The sequence below is a fragment of the Dipteris shenzhenensis genome, chromosome 19 (assembly GCF_047967505.1).
Source record: "Dipteris shenzhenensis isolate YYH24624 ecotype China chromosome 19, Dip_SZ_1.0, whole genome shotgun sequence".
NCBI lineage: Eukaryota > Viridiplantae > Streptophyta > Polypodiopsida > Gleicheniales > Dipteridaceae > Dipteris > Dipteris shenzhenensis.
The window spans coordinates 43,895,485-43,913,845 of NC_141614.1; the positions used below are offsets into that span (position 1 = coordinate 43,895,485).

Below are 18,361 nucleotides of genomic sequence, written 5' to 3' on the forward strand. Positions count from 1 at the left end.
GCATCGATTTCCATTAAGGGATGACATAGGGCACCCATCTTTGTATCCATTGGTTTTCAATAGTCCTGTTGTTCATTCACTTGGAGGTATGGACTGCATATGCAGTTTTTGTCATGCTCAATTGTGGAAGCAAGAGACCAGAAGTATGCATCGGGTTGTGGGAAAGTATTGTTGTAAAGTTGGCCGTGTGTCATTGTTGCCATTGGAAGATCCACCAGAGATTTTAAAAGTTCTACTTCATGGAAGTGACGCTAGAAGCAGATCATTTAAGGATAATATAAGAGCCTATAATAGTGTCATGGCGTTTGCCTCATTGGGAGCCCAAGTTGATCAAATGTTTTCTGGGAATAGGGGTATACATAATTTTCGGATTCATGGCACAGTGTACCATCGTGTCGGGAGTTTGCTACCTGATGAGTCTAGACAGGAGCTTCCACGGTTTGCACAATTATATGTCCATGATACAGATCATGAGTTGCAAAACCGTTTGGATGGGATGCCTGGTTTGAATCTTGGCATTTTGGAATTGTTGCAAAGGATGATGCATGAATGCAATCCGTATGCCAATGCACTGGTTGCTGTGGGGGAAGTATTGAGAAGAAATCCACATGCAAACTTGAAGATGGTAATTTGTGAGAGCCGGTCAACCTCAAGACAATACTTGGTCCCAATAGCTAGCGAGGTTGCCGCTATCATGCCAAGGCAAGGGGATGATTCTGATGTTGGGAATCGAGACATCCAGTTTTTAAGACGCAATGGATTGATAACCAGAATATCAAATTTGCATCGATCATACATGTCTCTCATGTATGTTCTTCTATTTCCCCGAGGGGAGGATGGATGGCATTTATATATTCCTTATAGAGATGTTCCTACTCACGTATCATTACATGATGTACAAAGGAAAAATTGTGTGACACAGAGACAGTATTATGCGTACCGTCTGCAGGTAAGGCCTGATACAAGTGCGTGCCTTCTACAAGGGGGGAGATTATTGCAACAATATATTGTTGATGCATATAGTAGTATGGAAGAGTCCAGATTGGTGTGGATACGTAACAATCAATCTTCTTTATGTGCAGAAGTTTATCAAGGATTGATGGACATGCTAAACGCAGCTGATGCGGTCCATAATGTATTGGGCAACGCTGTCGGACGTAGAGTTGTATTGCCATCCTCTTTTATAGGAGGACCGCGGTATATGTGCCAGTTATACCAGGATGCAATGGCCATTGTGAGAAAAAAGGGTAAACCAGATTTGTTTATTACCTTCACCTGCAACCCAAAATGGTCAGAAATATCTGAAGGATTGTTGCCAGGTCAAAGAGCACAAGATCGCCCGGATTTGACAACCCGTGTATTTTATCAAAAACACAAGGATCTGATGCAGTCAATTATAAAGCATGATTTGTTTGGAAAAGTTGCTGGGTACGTATGTGTGATTGAGTTTCAAAAGAGAGGTCTTCCGCACTCACACATACTATTGATTTTGGAAGGTGCATTCAAACCTACTCAGGTTGGTCACTATGATCAATTGGTATGTGCAGAAGTTCCAGATAAAACCCTTTTCCCTGAGTTGCATGAGATTATTGCACAATGCAATGTTCATGGCCCATGTGGTGTACTTAATGTCTCTGCTCCTTGCATGTTTGATGGCAAATGTAGTCGTCACTATCCACGTCCCTTCTCTCAGTCTACTGTGGTGGGTAACGATGGTTACCCTATCTACATGCGTCGAGATGATGGTAGAAAGATACGGGTGAAAGAGGGTATAGTGGATAATCGTTGGATTGTGCCATTCAATCCTTTCCTCTCTATGAAGTACAAGGCACATATCAACGTTGAAATTTGTTCCACAATTACTGCAGTCAAGTATTTATATAAATACGTGTATAAGGGACATGACAGAGCAACCGTCAGGATGCAGATAAATCGTGTGGAAGGACAAGGACAACTACACAACCCAGTTGATTGTGGAATTGATGAGATAAACTATTACCTAGATTCACGTTATGTATCAGCATCAGAAGCATGCTGGCGCATTTATGAGTATGATATGCATGATGAAAAGCCAGATGTACAAAGGTTGCAAGTCCATCTTCCGATGTTGAATAATGTGATATTCAGAGATGATGATGATTTGCACAATGTGGTGGATAGGGAACAGAACAGAAAGACCAGCCTCACGGAATGGTTCACTTACAACCGATTGCAACATGATGCAGATAATTTGCTTTACAGTGACTTTCCATGCGAGATGGTTTGGAACAAATCCAATAAAAAGTGGTCTAGAAGAAGGCAGGGCAATAGCATTGGTCGGATGTATAACATTTCTCCATCTGCTGGTGAATTATATTTCATGCGTATGCTACTTAACGTTTGCAAGGGTTGTAAGTGTTTTGATGACTTGCGCACTTTTGATGGGCAAGTTTACCCTACTTTCAAGGCAGCATGTATAGCTAGAGGGTTATTGGAAAGTGATGAGGAATGGTTTATCTGCATGCAAGAGGCCGTTTTACATCAAAATAGCACACAGTTGAGGCACCTTTTTGTTGCAATTTTGATTTTTTGTGAGCCAACATCTCCAGGAATTTTGTGGGAAAGATTCTCAGACGATCTATCGGATGATTTCTTCCATGCATTCGAATCAAGTATGGTTGACCGTCGTGGATTGGCACGGAAGGAGGCTCTATGGCACTTGGAGCATATTCTCCAACAACATGGGAGAAGGTTGGTAGAGTTTGATGGATTGCCTACCTTGGATAGATCATGTGTATTGGCAGCTACAAATTCTCTATTGCAAGAAGAAAGAATGTTTGATTTTGAGAGTGAGGCACGACTTGGTCAACAGATGGAAAGTACCTTAAATCATTGTCAACGGACGGCCTTCGATCAGATTCTGACAGCGGTCTATGCAAATGTTGGTGCGATGTTTTTTCTTGATGGTCCAGGAGGATCTGGAAAGACTTTCCTATACAATTGTTTGCTTTCTAGGTTGCGTGGGGAGGGGCATGTCGCTTTAGCATGCGCTTCTTCTGGGATTGCAGCGTTGTTACTAAGTAATGGACGCATAGCACACTCGCGGTTCAAGATACCACTGGATTTGGATGCTACCAGCAGTTGCAATATAAAGGTTAACAGTCATCTTGCAGATGTTCTGAAGATAGCAAAGTTGATAATATGGGATGAGGCACCTATGACTCATCGATTCGCATTTGAGGCACTGGATAGGACGCTGCAAGATATCATGTCAAATGACCAACTGTTTGGTGGAAAGGTGGTGTTGTTAGGGGGGGATTTTAGGCAGGTCTTGCCAGTTATTCCCAAGGCAAGACGAGAAGATATTGTCAATTCTACATTGTGCCACTCAAGGATTTGGAGATGCATCAAGGTATTGAAGCTGGTACAGAATATGCGGGTTATTCAGGAAGGTGATAATTCAATAGAGCAGGAATTCATACAATGGGTGTTAGATATTGGAAATGGAACTAGCAGGCGTATAAGAGAAGACACTGTTGCAATCCCATCAAAGATGCTTTTAAGGACAAACTCTATGGAAGGTCTGATTGAGTGGGTGTATACAGGACTTGCAAGGGTTGTGGATTATGCATCGTATTTTCGAGACCGCGCTATTCTCGCACCTCGAAACCTTGAAGTTGATGCAATCAATGCTACTGCACTAAAGGCAATGCCCGGCGAGGAAAAGGAGTATCTAAGTGCAGACTCAGTAGAGAGCTCATGTGGAGATTCTTTTTTGTATGCAGTAGAGTATCTTAACACGCTCGATCTTGGTGGTGGATACCCACCTCATCGGCTGGTTTTTAAACAAAATGCTCCCCTCATTTTGTTGCGCAATCTAAATCCTCGACAGGGATTATGCAATGGGACTCGACTGATATGCAAAGAGTTCCACACGAAGGTATTGGAAGTTGAGATTATCACTGGTACCAATGCTGGAGATAGGATGTTCATTCCAAGAGTAACTTTCATTCCCAGTAACTTGAAACTTCCATTTGATATGAGAAGAAGACAATTTCCTGTTCGGCTAGCATTTGGCATGACGATAAACAAGGCACAGGGCCAAACAATGTCTATCCTAGGCTTATACTTGGCGACACCGGTGTTTAGTCACGGGCAATTATACGTGGCTTTCTCGCGTGTCCGATCATCAAATGCAGTCAAAGTATTCCTTCCAGAGAGTGTGGATCGGGTTAGTGATGAGGATGCTGAAATGAGTTGTACCACAAATGTTGTATACAAAGAGGTTTTACAATTGGCATCAAGAAGAACCTAGCAGTATGCCAATGCTCTTTGAAAGCCTCTTCAGACTTTGGTGGGTGACAAATTTTCACAGTCTTTTTTGTATCGTTGTGTTCTTTTAGGCGATCAAAGGTCTATCAATTGTAAGCCTTTGAAGTGTGGATTAAAAATTGGTGATGACTATTTTTGTATAATTTTCATGAGCTCATTCCATATTCCATTCAAACAATGTCGTCTCTAGAATTTTGACAATGTATGATTTTTGTGAGTTTTATGGGTTCACACATTGTTATTTTTTCTTCAAATTATGGATTATCAAATGTACTATAACTAATGTTCTTTTTAATTTGTGGCTTGGTGAAGCCTTTTAATTTCTTCTCTATATAAACGTTGACACATCTATTGTTACTGTAATATGATATGTATTGTTATTGTAATATGATATGATAGGATGGCAGCGTCATTTACATTTACCACCGAGAGAACTGTACAGGTAGCAGGTACATAATTGTGTAGTAGTCAGTTGCTAAGTTGACTTATTTAATAGTATAGTCATTTACCTTTAGGAATATACAGATCCCGATGGTTGGAGAGCTGGGGTGCGCGCCCAGCTATTGGTTGACATCTTGGAGTTGGAGAGCTTTATTGGGTAGATAACCTATATTTTTTTTTATTTTGTTTTTTTCATAAAGGTGAAAGCTACTTAGGTTACATATATAAGTGAATAAACATGATATTATTTTCCTTTAGGGCGGTTCCCGACTCAAGTTTTGCAATGAATCTCCTCGGTCCAGCGTATGATGGGGTGGAACGTCTCAATCTTGGATATTTTGCCGTGAGTTCTCAGCGTCTTGCTGGGAATAATAGTCCCCAGACCATCTATGTGCGCTTCATTGGGTACCTGGAGCCGATGGGAACAGATGTATTTTATCGAGGGGCGAACGGAGACTTTGTATATGCATTTATGTACCACATACACACTCCTGTGCGCCAGCGTAAGCATTCTAATTAATGTGTTAAGTATTATTAAGACACAATTCTAAATTTTCCTTGATTTAATGATTATAATTCTTAAATGATCTTTTTGCCTTGCGTAGGTCGACGCCGCGCGCGTGTGGTGGTGCGTGGGGTGGGACATAGACGTAGTCTGTTTTCTTAGGGGAGCTGATATAGACACTCTGTATGTAGATATATGAATTTGTAAGATTTTGTAGTACTCTTTTATAGAGCGTATATTTTGTTAGGTATGCTAATTTTAAGTAAATCTTCTTTTGTTGTGTTTATTGAAGCATGCACATATACGGTTATACTCAAACAAATTCATAAATTCTATTTATTTATACTCAAACACGTTTATTTCAAAAAAATTCATGAATTCTATTTATTTATACTCAAACTAATGTATCCCCATAGACCAAGATTGATTGTGTTACAATCTAGCACTACATTGGCATACAATGCATTACGCACGTAATCTTGCAAAATTCCATATATGAAAGCAAGGAGGGGATATGCATACAAACATGTTTAATTCAAACAAATTCATGAATTTTATGCACTTAATCTTGCAAAATTTTATGTATGAAATCAGAGAGGGGGTTTTAGGAAAGCTGTTGGACAAAATTACACTGAGTGAGCCAAGCCAAGCGGTTCCAGTGTTGGAACTTCAGAATTTCTCTTTTGAAATTAAAGATCCCACCTTGAGACCCAGCAGAGCGGGTCTCCAACCCGTCGTAGACGGGTCAGGCTACTCGTCTTTGAAAATTCCTCCACCGAGCAACCATGAGTACACCATGCCAGCATTCTACTTAGTGCCGGAGTTCCTTCATCTTATTATTTTACCCACATTTTGCTTGTTTGATCTCTCATTTAGGCTTGTTGTGTGCCACAATCTACTTGTGTGCATAGCTTGCTTGAGAGTCGCTGGTAGTTGTTGTGACTTGTCGGGATGTGTAAGTAGCTCACCCGGGCACCTAAGCTGGCTTGAGTTGGAGGAAGTGCTTGACAATTGAGCGTCGTCCCCAACTCACCTCTTCCACTAAGAGCAGAGGCCCTTGAGTTGTCGGCTACATTGTGAGAAAACACCAATAAACTGATACTGAAAAGTTTGGGCATAAACATTTGTGGGTTTTTAAGGAAGCGTATCAAGTGTACTCATGAGCACTTTCAGTCTGTGCGTGGAAAAGGAGATAAAAGGGACCTTAGATTATAATGGTTTAGTAGTGAAAGGGTAACGTCTTCATTTCTTACGACCTCAATGGTAAAAGCAAGACCTTGTCATCTCATTCCTAACAGGAGGGGCAAAGAATATGGGCTGTCAGAGATACCTTAATTGGCTTTCAAGGCAAGTTATCTATTCCCCTTGAAAGTACATGACTTAGGTTTCCGCTGTTCTAAAGGTTAGCTGTTTTTAAGACGAGACGGTATGATCCGTGTGAAAAATAATACTTGTCCTTTTCAGGGCCGCATTGGGTGATGTTGAGGCAATCTTTAGCACATTTGGCCGAGGCTTTGAAAACAAAATATTTTCCATACTCTCTTTTGGAGCACAGAAATTCCACCTGTGGCTTTGTCAGGTGCGATTTTATCACGCTCATGAACCTTATTCGCTGTTGTTTAGCTATGAATTCTACAAACAGTTCATATGCTTTGACATCATCCTTATGATATTAGGCGATTATTGTTGCCATCATTATAAAGGGTCAACGCTTGCGATGAAGACTTTGGACCCAAAAGAATTTTGATGAAGCTGTGTAAGGAGGAACAGCTGGAGAAGGCACTTTATGCCGTACACCTTATGGATCAGCAGCGGTTCTTTATTTCAAGGGATATTATTTACTGTCTTTTGCAACGATGCACTGAACAGAAAGACCTAAAGGCTTTCAGGCAGGTGTATGCCCTTATGATTAGGAGTGGACTTGATGCAATTGGTGTTTTTCGGGACCACATTATCCGTTTGTTTGCTCTATGCGGGAGCTTGCTAGAAGCAAACAGGGCATTTTGCAAAGTTGCAAAGCCGACGGTGTATACATGGAATGCAATCATTTCAGCACATGTCCATATTGGAAGAAGTCATGGGGCTCTCTTCTTATTTAAGAAAATGCAGCAGGAGGGTACAAGACCTGACAAAGTCACATTTTTGTTCACCCTGAGAGCTTGCACAAACATAGGAGCCTTAGAGCAGGGAAGAGCAATACATGCTATTCTGATCAGAAGTGGGCTTGACTTAGATGTTGCACTTGGCAATACTCTTCTTGACATGTATGCCAAGTGCAGCAGCCTAAAAGAAGCATGCAAAGTTTTTGATGAACTGCCTTATCAAGATGTGGTGTCATGGAGTGTAATTATTACAGGATATGCTCAGCACGGGCAAGGCCTTCGTGCACTTGACATTTTTGGAAAAATGAAACAGTTTTGCATATCACCTGATAGAGTTGTGCTTCTATGCATCTTGAAAGCATGTGAGACTGCTGGAGCGATAAAGCAGGGCAGATTGGTACACGATGAGCTAATTATACATGGCTTTGAATCAGATGTCGCCATTGGGACCACTCTTATTGACTTGTATGTCAAATGTGGAAGCCTAGAGGAGGCATGCAGAGTGTTTAGGAAACTATGGAATCGAGATTTGGTTCTATGGAGCACAATGATTGCAGGGTATGGCTGTTATGGTGAATTTAGGCTGGCAATACAATGTCTTGAGGACATGCAGCAGCAAGGCTTAAAGCCAGATGAAATGATATTTACAAGCGTTCTGAATGCTTGTAGCCATGCTGGCCATTTGGAGGAAGGCTACAAGTATTTTGAATCTATAAAAGAAGACCATGGCATCAGACCAAGCATTGAACACTATAATTGCATTGTAGATCTGCTTGGTCGAGTGGGATCTTTAGACGAGGCTGAATATTTACTTCAAACCATGCCAATCTTTCCAGATGTCGTTGGGTGGAGGTGTTTGCTCACTGGTTGCAGAGTCTATGGAAATATGGAGCTAGGAAGAAGGTGCTTTAAGGAAGTTGTTCGATTGGATCCCACTGATGCTACAAGTTATGTGCTTATGATAAAGATCTATGCCGATGCTCAAATGTGGAATGACGTTGACCGATTGCAAGAGCTGAGAAGATGTGCAGCCACACCCAAGAAACCAGGGTGGGCTTGGATTGAGATTAACAACAGGGTACATGAATTTATGGTGGCTGGCAAGCACTACATGCCAAGTGATGAAATTAATGCCAAGTTAAATGGGTTAGGTAAGGTGGTGAAGGATATAGGATATGTTCCACAATTGGAGTTAGTGTTCGAGGTGCTCTCAGAGAGTGAAGAAGGTGCCCTCAGGGAACTCTGAGACATGGGTGATGGTTTCAAATTTCAGGTTTAGATGTCTGCCCAAGTGCATTTATCCATTTCTTAGCCAGATCCAGTGCAAATGGGGTTGAGATCTCTGTGGAAATACTTTATGTCCAGGAGCTCAAGCTGATGCATTGATGTGCAAGGCGCTGAGAAGGTGAGGTGCAGCAGCATGCAGCCTCTAAAATTGCGACATCCTGGGCACAGGACAACAGCTCAGGATGCAAGCAGTTGGCTGTCATAATATTTATGCCCTAACTGGGAGGAAGATAACGTGACTTTCTGGATACGGTGCTTGCCAGATGAATTTGTGAATGATTTAGAATGATTCGGACGTGATTTAATCTGATTGACAAGCAAGGGGCACTGAAAGGTGATGTGCTGCTGGGGTTAATATAAGAAGAATGCCTCACATCTACTCAAACTTCTCTGTTTTGGCTAAAGATGAAGTGAAGGCTTTTCATTTTTTATACAGTCTCCTCTTCTACAAGTAAGAATGCTTCTGTCTCCCAATTCGCAAGAGAATCAGGTTATTTCTTCGAAAGGACTATAATTCAATAAAAGTAATGAATACTGTGCTATTTAGGTTTTGGCTTTGATAGGATCATTGAACGCAGGATGGGATGTCAAGTCTGGTCTTAGGTGTGGAAGGTCTCCCTTGAGATTATATGTATTCTAGTAGGGTTCCTGCAACAATATACCTGTGGTTAGCCTTTCCTCTTCCCATATCTGAAAATGCGATCAACCAGATATCAGAGTCAACTCAACTCTTCTTATCCTGTTTGGATACCACTAAGCCATCCTCAACAAGATAAGATAGGGGTAAGCCATCTTGAGACCTTGTAAAATATGGCAATCGCATCCCCATACCCTTCCCATCTTTTCTTCTTGACATTTTTATGCTGTGTGCTTCGTAGAGTCCTTTGTTTCCTTTGCTGCTGAGCAAGCTCATTGGCCCATATCTTGAATCCAGAAGGACTGGCAACTGCTCTTGCCATTGCCTTGATTGCTATAGGACCCGAATGTCCGCAAAATGCTCCTCTTGCACTACATACCGTTATTGCCTTCCCATCTTTCACTTGACACCCCTAACCAAGCCCTTCCCATCTTTCCCTCTTGCACTACATACTGTTATTGCCTTCCCATCTTTCGCTTGACACCCCTAACCAAGCCCTTCTTCCACCTGACCACCACCCCCTGAAGACACCTACGTCCTCCAATAGACCTTGGAGACGAGGAGGTTTTGATATTAAAAGTGGCAGCGGAAGATGCAAGCAAACTGAAGCTACAGAATCACACAGAGGACACTAGAGACAACAAGATGTGCCATAGACAGATCTGCTGTAACTCAGCCCATAAACCAGGGCAGCAACTGAAATACAAGGAGTCCTGAACAGGATGAGAAACAGGAGCTGCAGAAGGGGCTGAACTGAAGCAGAGGATAGGGGCACAAGGAGGCTGCAGCCTGAGAGCACGGAGGCTGGAGGAGCCTGAAGCAAGGAGGCAGGAGCCTGGGAACAAGGAGGCTAGAGGAGCCTGAAGCGAGGAGGCAGGAGCCTGGGAAAGAATGAGGGATCTGCAGAGGGAGCGTGGGCAGCCAACAGGGCAGCTAAGGGGCTCAGGTAGGGACGGTCAGGAGCAGGCAATGACTGGAGCCCTGAGGAGCTGCTGGAGTGGGTGAGTGAAATGAGGAAGGGGGAGGGCCCTTATATAGGGAAGGCCAGAGGGTCGGTCTAGTTGGCCTAGACCGACCAGCTTGGTCGGTCAGCCAACTGGGCTGGTCGGCCAGGACGTGGTCGGCCAGGGGCTGGTCGGCCTGGTCTACCCCCTCTGTCCCCTTGCTTCGGCCCTGCTGCGTGGGAGCTGGTGTGCGCCCTGTGGAGGCCTGGAGATGTCAGTCTCAACACCCCCTCTCAGCTCCAGGGTGTGGCACAAGACCCAGAGAGCTAGCATGATGCTGGAGAAGGGGAGAGGAAACAGGTTTGGTAAAAATGTCGGCGACGTTGTCGGTAGTGGTGCTGAAGAGGAGCAAAATGGTACCGTCAAGAACCTTCTCTCGAGTGTAGTGGTACTGAATTTCGATGTGTTTTGTCCGAGCATGGAAAACCGGATTGCGAGCAAGGGCGATACAGCTTTGATTGTCACAAAAAAGTGTGGTAGGAGCGGGTTGCTGAAAACCACAATCGAGAAGAAGGCGCCGAAGCCACACAGCCTCACAGGTGGCACTACACATAGCACGATACTCAGCCTCGGTGGAGGATAGGGCGACCGTGGGTTGTCGTTTACTGGACCAGGAGATAGCCGCAGAGCCAAAGGAGAAAACATAGCCCGTGGTAGAGCGGCGAGAATCGGGGTCGCCAGCCCAATCAGAGTCACTCCAACCTCGGAGAGTGAGCGGGGAAGGAGAGGAGCCACCGGCAGTATATAGGAGCCCGAAAGTACAGGTCCCCTGAAGATAGCGAAGGAGACGTCGAGCAGCCTGCCAATGAGAAAGCGAAGGGGTTTGCATAAAGGTACTGAGGGTGCCGACAGAGAAGCCGAGATCCAGTCGAGTGTTAAGTAGCCAGATAAGAGAACCAACAAGCTGGCGGTAGAGGGAGGCATCAGGATAAGTAGTGGACCCAGAAGCAGAAAGTTTAGAGTTGGGATCCATGGGAGAAGTGATGGGCCGACAGTCAGCCATGTGGAAAGTTTCGAGGAGCTCGTGAACATAGCGCTGCTGAGAGACAAAATACCCCCTCTTGGTCTGCCAAATCTCAAGACCCAAGAAAAAATGGAGGAGGCCCATATCCGTCATCTCAAATTCAGTTTGAAGAGCAACTTTAATGGCAAGGATATGATTGGTATGACTCCCAGTAAGAATCAGATCATCCACATAAAGAATGATGAAGGTATGAAGCTGTCCTTCATGAAAGAGATAAAGATTGGGATCAGCCAGAGAGCGATGTAGCCCTTGGCGGCAGAAGAAGGTATCAATACGCTGATTCCAGGCCCTAGGAGCTTGCTTGAGACCGTAGAGGGCCTTGCGAAGGCGACAGACTATGGAAGGAGAACGAGAATCAATGAAGCCGGGTGGCTGATCCACATATACCTCTTCTTGAAGATCACCATTCAAAAACGCAGATTTGACGTCCATTTGAAAAATGGGCCACTGATGGTGGGCCGCAAGAGCAAGGATCGTTCGGATGGTGCTCATCCGGGCGGTAGGTGCAAAGGTCTCCCCATAGTCGATGCCGGGTCGTTGGGCATAGCCTTTAGCCACCAGCCGAGCTTTATACTTGTCGACAGAACCATCAGAGGCGTACTTTGTTTTGAATATCCACCGGACACCGATTACGGAACGGTGTGAGGGAAGAGGAACAAGGTCCTAGGTATGGTTCCGAAGAAGAGCATGAATTTCCGCTTCCATAGCCTGTTTCCAATGAGGCTGGGCGAGAGCCTGAGGAACGGTAGTGGGCTTGCGAGTGGCGAGGATGCGAGACATAAGGGCGTAATTGACATGGAGGGGATCAGAAGAGGACGGTGGGAGGTGGCGATGAGAGCGACGAGGCCCATCATCAGGGTGTGGTTCGGAGTAGGGATCCTCAAGACTGGAGGAGCGGAGAGTATCAATGAGCCATCGCGGAACACGTACCGAGCGGGGTTCCAAGGGAGGAGCAGACGAGGGTGGAGCCGGAGAAGGAGGCGGAGGAGAGAGAATAGGAGGTGATGTAACGGGGGACGAGGCAGGTGGAGGGATAGAGGGCTCCGGGGCATCGGAAGGATCTCCAAGAACAGGAGGAGAGTCGAAGGATGGCGGAAGGACCTGCTCGTCGAAAAGGACATCCCTGCTCACGGAGATAATGCGGCGGCGAGGATCATATAGGCGATATCCAGTGGAGACGGAGTTGTAGCCTACGAACAAGAGCTTGTGGGACTTAGGATCAAGCTTTCCACGATCAGATTTAGGAATATGAACATAAGCATCACAGCCAAATACCCGAAAATGGGAAACATCGGGCTTAGATCCATAGTAAGCCTGATAAGGGGTCGTGCTTGGAACCGCTGATGTCGGAGAGCGGTTAAGAGTATGGATTGCTGTCATCATGGCCTCGGCCCAGAGGGACTGAGGGAGTTGACTGTGAGTCAGCATTGTCCGAGCCATTTCAACGCCGGTACGATGTTTACGTTCAACCACGCCATTATCAGAAGGGGTACCTGTGTTGGCAAATTCCCGTTTGACACCATGACTACTCAAGAACCGATCAAACTCGAGAGAGGTGAACTCACCACCCTTATCAGCACGAAGAATTTTGAGCGAGTGGTTGGATTCTTTCTCGACCAGGGCCAGCCAGGTCTGGAAACGACTGAAAGCCACATCCTTGTGGGAAAGAAAATAGATCCAAGAATAGCGACTGAAGTCATCAACAAGGAGCATGTAGTACGAGGCTCCCCCCAGTGACATAACCTGCATAGGGCCACATAGGTCGAGGTGAACAAGACCAAGCGGAACGGTGGCATGGCGAGAGGCATGACGGGCGAACGGCTCGCGATGTTGTTTGCCCAATATACAAGAGGGACAGAGACCTTGGCGAGTGTCGACGTTAGGGAGGCCGAGGACAAGCTGGTCACGGAATGCACGATGGAGAGCATCAATGTGTAGATGACCAAACCGATAGTGCCAAAGGTCGCCAAGGGAGGTGCCTGTAAGGGAGGGAAGGGCGACAAGCTTGTAGATACCATTGGTAGAATGGCCGGTCCAAACCGGCTGTCCTGTAGCACGATCGCGGATGGTAACAGAGGCCGCTTCAAACTCGACCTTCATATTGTTTTGACAAATCTGATGAACCGAAAGGAGATGAAAGCCGAGAGACGGAACATAAAGAACACGAGAGGAGTGTTTACCCCCTTTGCCATCAGGAATAATATCAAGAGAGCCCTCTGAATGAACAGGAATAGAGTGCTTGTCGCCGATGCAGACACGACCAGGATGAGGAGTGAGATCCTGGAGCAGCGAGGAGGAGGGGGTCATATGCCGAGAGGCCCCACTATCAACGATCCATTCACGAGCATCGGAACTATGGAGAGCCAATGACTCTACTGCAGGAAGGGGTACCGAATTCAAGAGCTCAAGGTGAACAAATGCAGGGGTGGGGGTAAGGGAAGCATCAGCCGCAGCGGCCATGGGTGCGTCAGCTCGTTTGTGTTTGCGGTAGGGACAATTGCGCCAATAATGGCCAGGAGTGCCACAGTGATTGCAATTACCTTTGGGAGCAGGACGGTCACTGGAGGGATCTGAAGAAGATGAGTTAGTGGCAGAGGACGGAGCATTCTTGGATCGAGGTTTGGGATGGTGGGCCACAAGAGCCTCAGAAGGACCATCAGAGGATTTAATGAACTGTTCCTCCTGATCCATCATCATGGGGACAAGTTCCTCCCAAGTAATGGTGCTGAGGCGGCCAGAGGTAATAAGAGAAGAATAGAATGCGGCGTATCGACTGTCAGTAATAACATGAGATAAGAGAGTAATAGCCATATCTTCGGAGGAGATAGCCTTGCCTGCATGGAGGATGTCCTGATGCATGCTCTGCATTTTATTGATGTGGTCCCGTATGGAAGGGGAAGTAGCTGGATCGAGGCGACGAAGCTGAACTTCCAAGGAGATACGTTTCATGGGAGTGACGCGAAGGTACATGCCATCAGGGAATTCCCAAATAGCACGTGCAGAAGTAAGGTGCTTGATATGATTGAGAACCCCTGGTTGACAATTGAGAAAGATGAACGAGCGCACACGAGCATTCAATTTGTCCCAGATAAGAGAAGCATGTGGATCCTCCTCAGGAGACGGACGAGGGATCCCGGGATCAACAAACTCGGCAAGATCATAAGATTCCAATACAGATGCCATCTGAATTTTCCAAAGGGAATAGTTGGTCCCATCTAACTGCCGAGCATCTGGAAATGTAGGAAGAGTGGGGATGCGTACAGGCTTGTCAGACTCTTGAAAGAAGCTGGACATAGGGGGAACGCGAAGATCCGGAGCAGAATCCTTTGTTTCAGCAGCCATGACTGAAACCAGGGAGTGGACAGCAACCAGGGGCTGAAGAGAACGGGGCTGGTGAGCAGATCGAAATCTAGAACGGGGCCGCCGACAAGAGGAAGGCAGCAAAAAAAAATATAGGGGAAGAAGAGAGCTCTGTAGTCAGCGGGAAAGAGAGTTGCCGACGAGGACAAGCTCCTTCAACTTCATCAATACAGGAGCTCCAAGATCAGAGAGTATTCTGGTGCTCTGATACCATATTAAAAGTGGCAGCGGAAGATGCAAGCAAACTGAAGCTACAGAATCACACAGAGAACACTAGAGACAGAAGGGGCTGAACTGAAGCAGAGGATAGGGGCACAAGGAGGCTGCAGCGTGAGAGCACGGAGGTTGGAGGAGCTTGAAGCAAGGAGGCAGGAGCCTGGGAACGAGGAGGCTAGAGGAGCCTGAAGCGAGGAGGCAGGAGCCTGGGAAAGAATGAGGGATCTGCAGAGGGAGCGTGGGCAGCCAACAGGGCAGCTAAGGGGCTCAGGTAGGGACGGCCAGGAGCAGGCAATGACTGGAGCCCTGAGGAGCTGCTGTAGTGGGTGAGTGAAATGAGGAAGGGGGAGGGCCCTTATATAGGGAAGGCCAGAGGGTCGGTCTAGTTGGCCTAGACCGACCAGCTTGGTCGGTCAGCCAACTGGGCCGACCAGCTGGTCGGCCAGGGGCTGGTCGGCCAGGACGTGGTCGGCCAGGGGCTGGTCGGCCTGGTCTACCCCCTCTGTCCCCCTGCTTCGGCCCTGCTGCGTGGGAGCTGGTGTGCGCCCTGTGGAGGCCTGGAGATGTCAATCTCAACATTTGACTGCCATAAGCATGCCATTCTGTCAGAGGTATTACATGTCTAGCTATCCCTGGTTAGGTAGTGACTGACATATGGGTCAGGGGAGGCCCTAGTGCGTAGAGTTTGGAGGTTAGGATTACTAATCGTAACTAAATTGTTATATCTAGAAGGAGGTCTAGAAGCATTGAGGACTGTGGCAATGTATTGGCATAGGGTGTGCAATATTGAGGACACGAATCAATACCTGGTTAGGGCTTCCTACTAGAAGCATTGCTATACTTGGTAAGCTAGGTCGTGGTTCATGGATTTGTGAATATGATCTTGCTAGCGGACATAGGGAAGGAGTCATCTCAGTGGTATTAGAGCAGATCCTCATCGGAGAACCACGGTGGAACGAAGATGCCTTTGATACGTGAGTGGAGATGTTTACTTGATCATGCTTTGAGAATTTTAAGTGGTGTCTTTTGGTTTCTTCTTCCTAGCAAAGCTTAGGTAGAGGGAGAAAACCCCACCGCGTGAGGTATAGAGAACTTGGCCCTTCACTGTTGTAGGAGGAGGCTTGGGAGAAACTGTTCAACCAATCGAACGAGAAAGCACTTGTGGCGAGGGACAAGCCTGGCAAAGGCAAGTCGAAGGATTCCAAAACCAACAAGATCGAGGACACAGAGAGGAAGAAGAAGATGAAATGTTTCTACTGCGAAAAGCTTGGTCATTCAGCCAAGGAATGCCGGGAGAAGAAGGCAGACCTAAAGTGGAAGAGGGATTTCAAGAACAAGGAGGAGCCAAAGACTGACTCAGCCAACACCACTACCAATGCACTTTTCTTGATTAGTGAGTACTGCTCAGCTTATGCAGTGAGTGAAGGCAAGGAAGGCTGGTATGTCGACAGTGTAGGCTCAAAGCACTTGTCAAACAAGAAGGAATGGTTCAAGACCATGGAAGGTACGCATCCTGACTCCAAGGTAATAGTGAGGGATAATTGGACATGCCTTGTGAAGGATGTTGGTAGCATTCCATTCATCACAACTGCAAGAGATGAGAAGGTGATATCCCGTGTACTTTATGTAACTCACCCAAGAATCTTCTGTCTGTCTGTCAGATGGACAAACACAACTTGTCGGTACTATTAGACAATGGCAGAGTCACTGCCACATCCAGGAGAATGGGCAGGTAGTGGCTCATGGTGTCCAAAAGCCTTGTTATTACATGGGGACCATGGAAGATCCAAATTATGGCATGAGAGGTTCGTTCATGTCAACTATGGCACTCTGATCGAGATGCTGAAGTCTAAGATGGTGGATGGACCTCCATCGATTGCAGGCAATGATCGTGTTTGTAGGGCTTGCTTGGTGGGCAAGAAACAAAGGGACAAGTTTCCACAGGAGGCCTCATCGTGTGCCAAGAAGCCGCTGGAGTTGGTTCACTCCGACATTTGCGGCCCGATGTTGACAAATTTGTTCGTAGGCTCACGCTATTCTTTGTTATTTGTGGATGATGTCAGTCGTATGACCTGGATGTATTGCTTGGCCAAGAAATCTGAGGCTTATGAGAAATTCAAGGAATGGAAGGGCAAGGTAGAAAAGGAGACCGAGGAGGAAGTCAAAGCCTTCCGCACGGATAGAGGGGGGGAGTTCACTTCTACCTATAGGATCGATTGAGAGAGAGAGAGTGGAGGTAGCAAAGCATTGCACAAGTCTTAGCCGTCACGTCAAACTTGGATAATGGGAAAAAAGAGTACAAGGTACAAGTACCTTGACCTAGGACTAAGTGTCCTAGGTGTCACATAGGACTAAGTGTCCTATGTGGCCAAAAAGGCACTAACACTATAAGTGCCTATATTTATGCCTACAAGGCACATACCATGGCCTATAGGGCATCACTAGAACCACCAAGAGATGGCCTACAAACCCCCCTCCATGGGATGGGCTGAAGTATTCTGGAAACGTCTTAGAATACCTGGTATTTTTTGGTCATGGTGGCACATGTTCATCCAAAAGGATATAGCCACCTATGAATGTACAAGGGATGTCAGATCATGTAACAAAGGGAACCAAGTGTAAAGCCTGTCGGAAGACTTCGAACTTGGGATGAGGAAGTGCCTTTGTAAACATATTTGCTATGTTGTCCTCTGTGGGAAGATAGGACAACTCTATGTCTCCTACTGACAACCGCTCCCGAACATAATGATAGTGAACTTCAATATGCTTGGTACGCGCATGAAACACTGGGTTACGCGCAATGGCCAAAGCACTCTGGCTGTCAGTGTAGACAATAGTGGAGGATGTCTGGCGAATACCAAGACCTATAAGTAAGTGTTGAAGCCAAACACACTCTACTGTAGAGGTGAAAGCTGCCTCGTACTCAACCTCACAGCTAGATGTGGCAACTGTTGGTTGCTTCTTGCTGAGCCAAGAGATACATGAATTGCCAAGCAAAAAACAATTGCTAGTATGTGACACTCTGGTGTCGGAACATCCTGCCCAATCACTATCCGTGTAAGCATGCATGGTAAGTGAACCCTGATCACCATAGAAGAGGGCTGAATCCTGAGTGCCTCTGAGATATTTGAAGACTCTCTTCACTGCCTGCCAATGCTATGAGCTGGGCATGTGCATGAATCTGTTGAGCTGAGATACTGCCCAATCATCCTGAAGAGCATGTGCATGTGAAGCATCTTCTGGCTCATGGGACTCAATAGCATGAGATGCATTAACTGTCAATCCTGCTTTCTTTTTCTCCGAAGCAATGCGCTTCCTGCATTCTGAAATGTCATGTCCAGGCTTGCGACAATAGTTGCATCTTTTCTTCTTTGACTTATCTGCTGTATTTTTAGATGCATGGGAGGAATTGCAGCTGCTATGTGCAGATTTTGGCTTACCCATAGGCTTGGAAGCCTTGCCTCTTCCTGTCTG

At 46.0% G+C, this 18,361-nt stretch overlaps 1 protein-coding gene across 2 annotated transcripts in view; it reads left to right on the forward strand.

Annotated features, from left to right (window-relative positions):
• Positions 1-6,020: 6,020 nt before the first annotated feature.
• The window catches only part of LOC147890510 (pentatricopeptide repeat-containing protein CRR2, chloroplastic-like), a 36,086-nt gene continuing 23,745 nt past the window's right edge, over positions 6,021-18,361 (forward strand). For both annotated transcript variants that reach the window (XM_087390676.1, XM_087390678.1), the window contains exons 1-3: positions 6,021-6,604; positions 6,722-6,836; positions 6,961-9,097. In XM_087390676.1, coding sequence (XP_087246802.1) covers positions 6,736-6,836; positions 6,961-8,605 — 1,746 coding nt within the window. In that variant the 5' untranslated portion in view covers positions 6,021-6,604; positions 6,722-6,735 and the 3' untranslated portion in view covers positions 8,606-9,097. The remainder of the gene's footprint in view (positions 6,605-6,721; positions 6,837-6,960; positions 9,098-18,361) is intronic.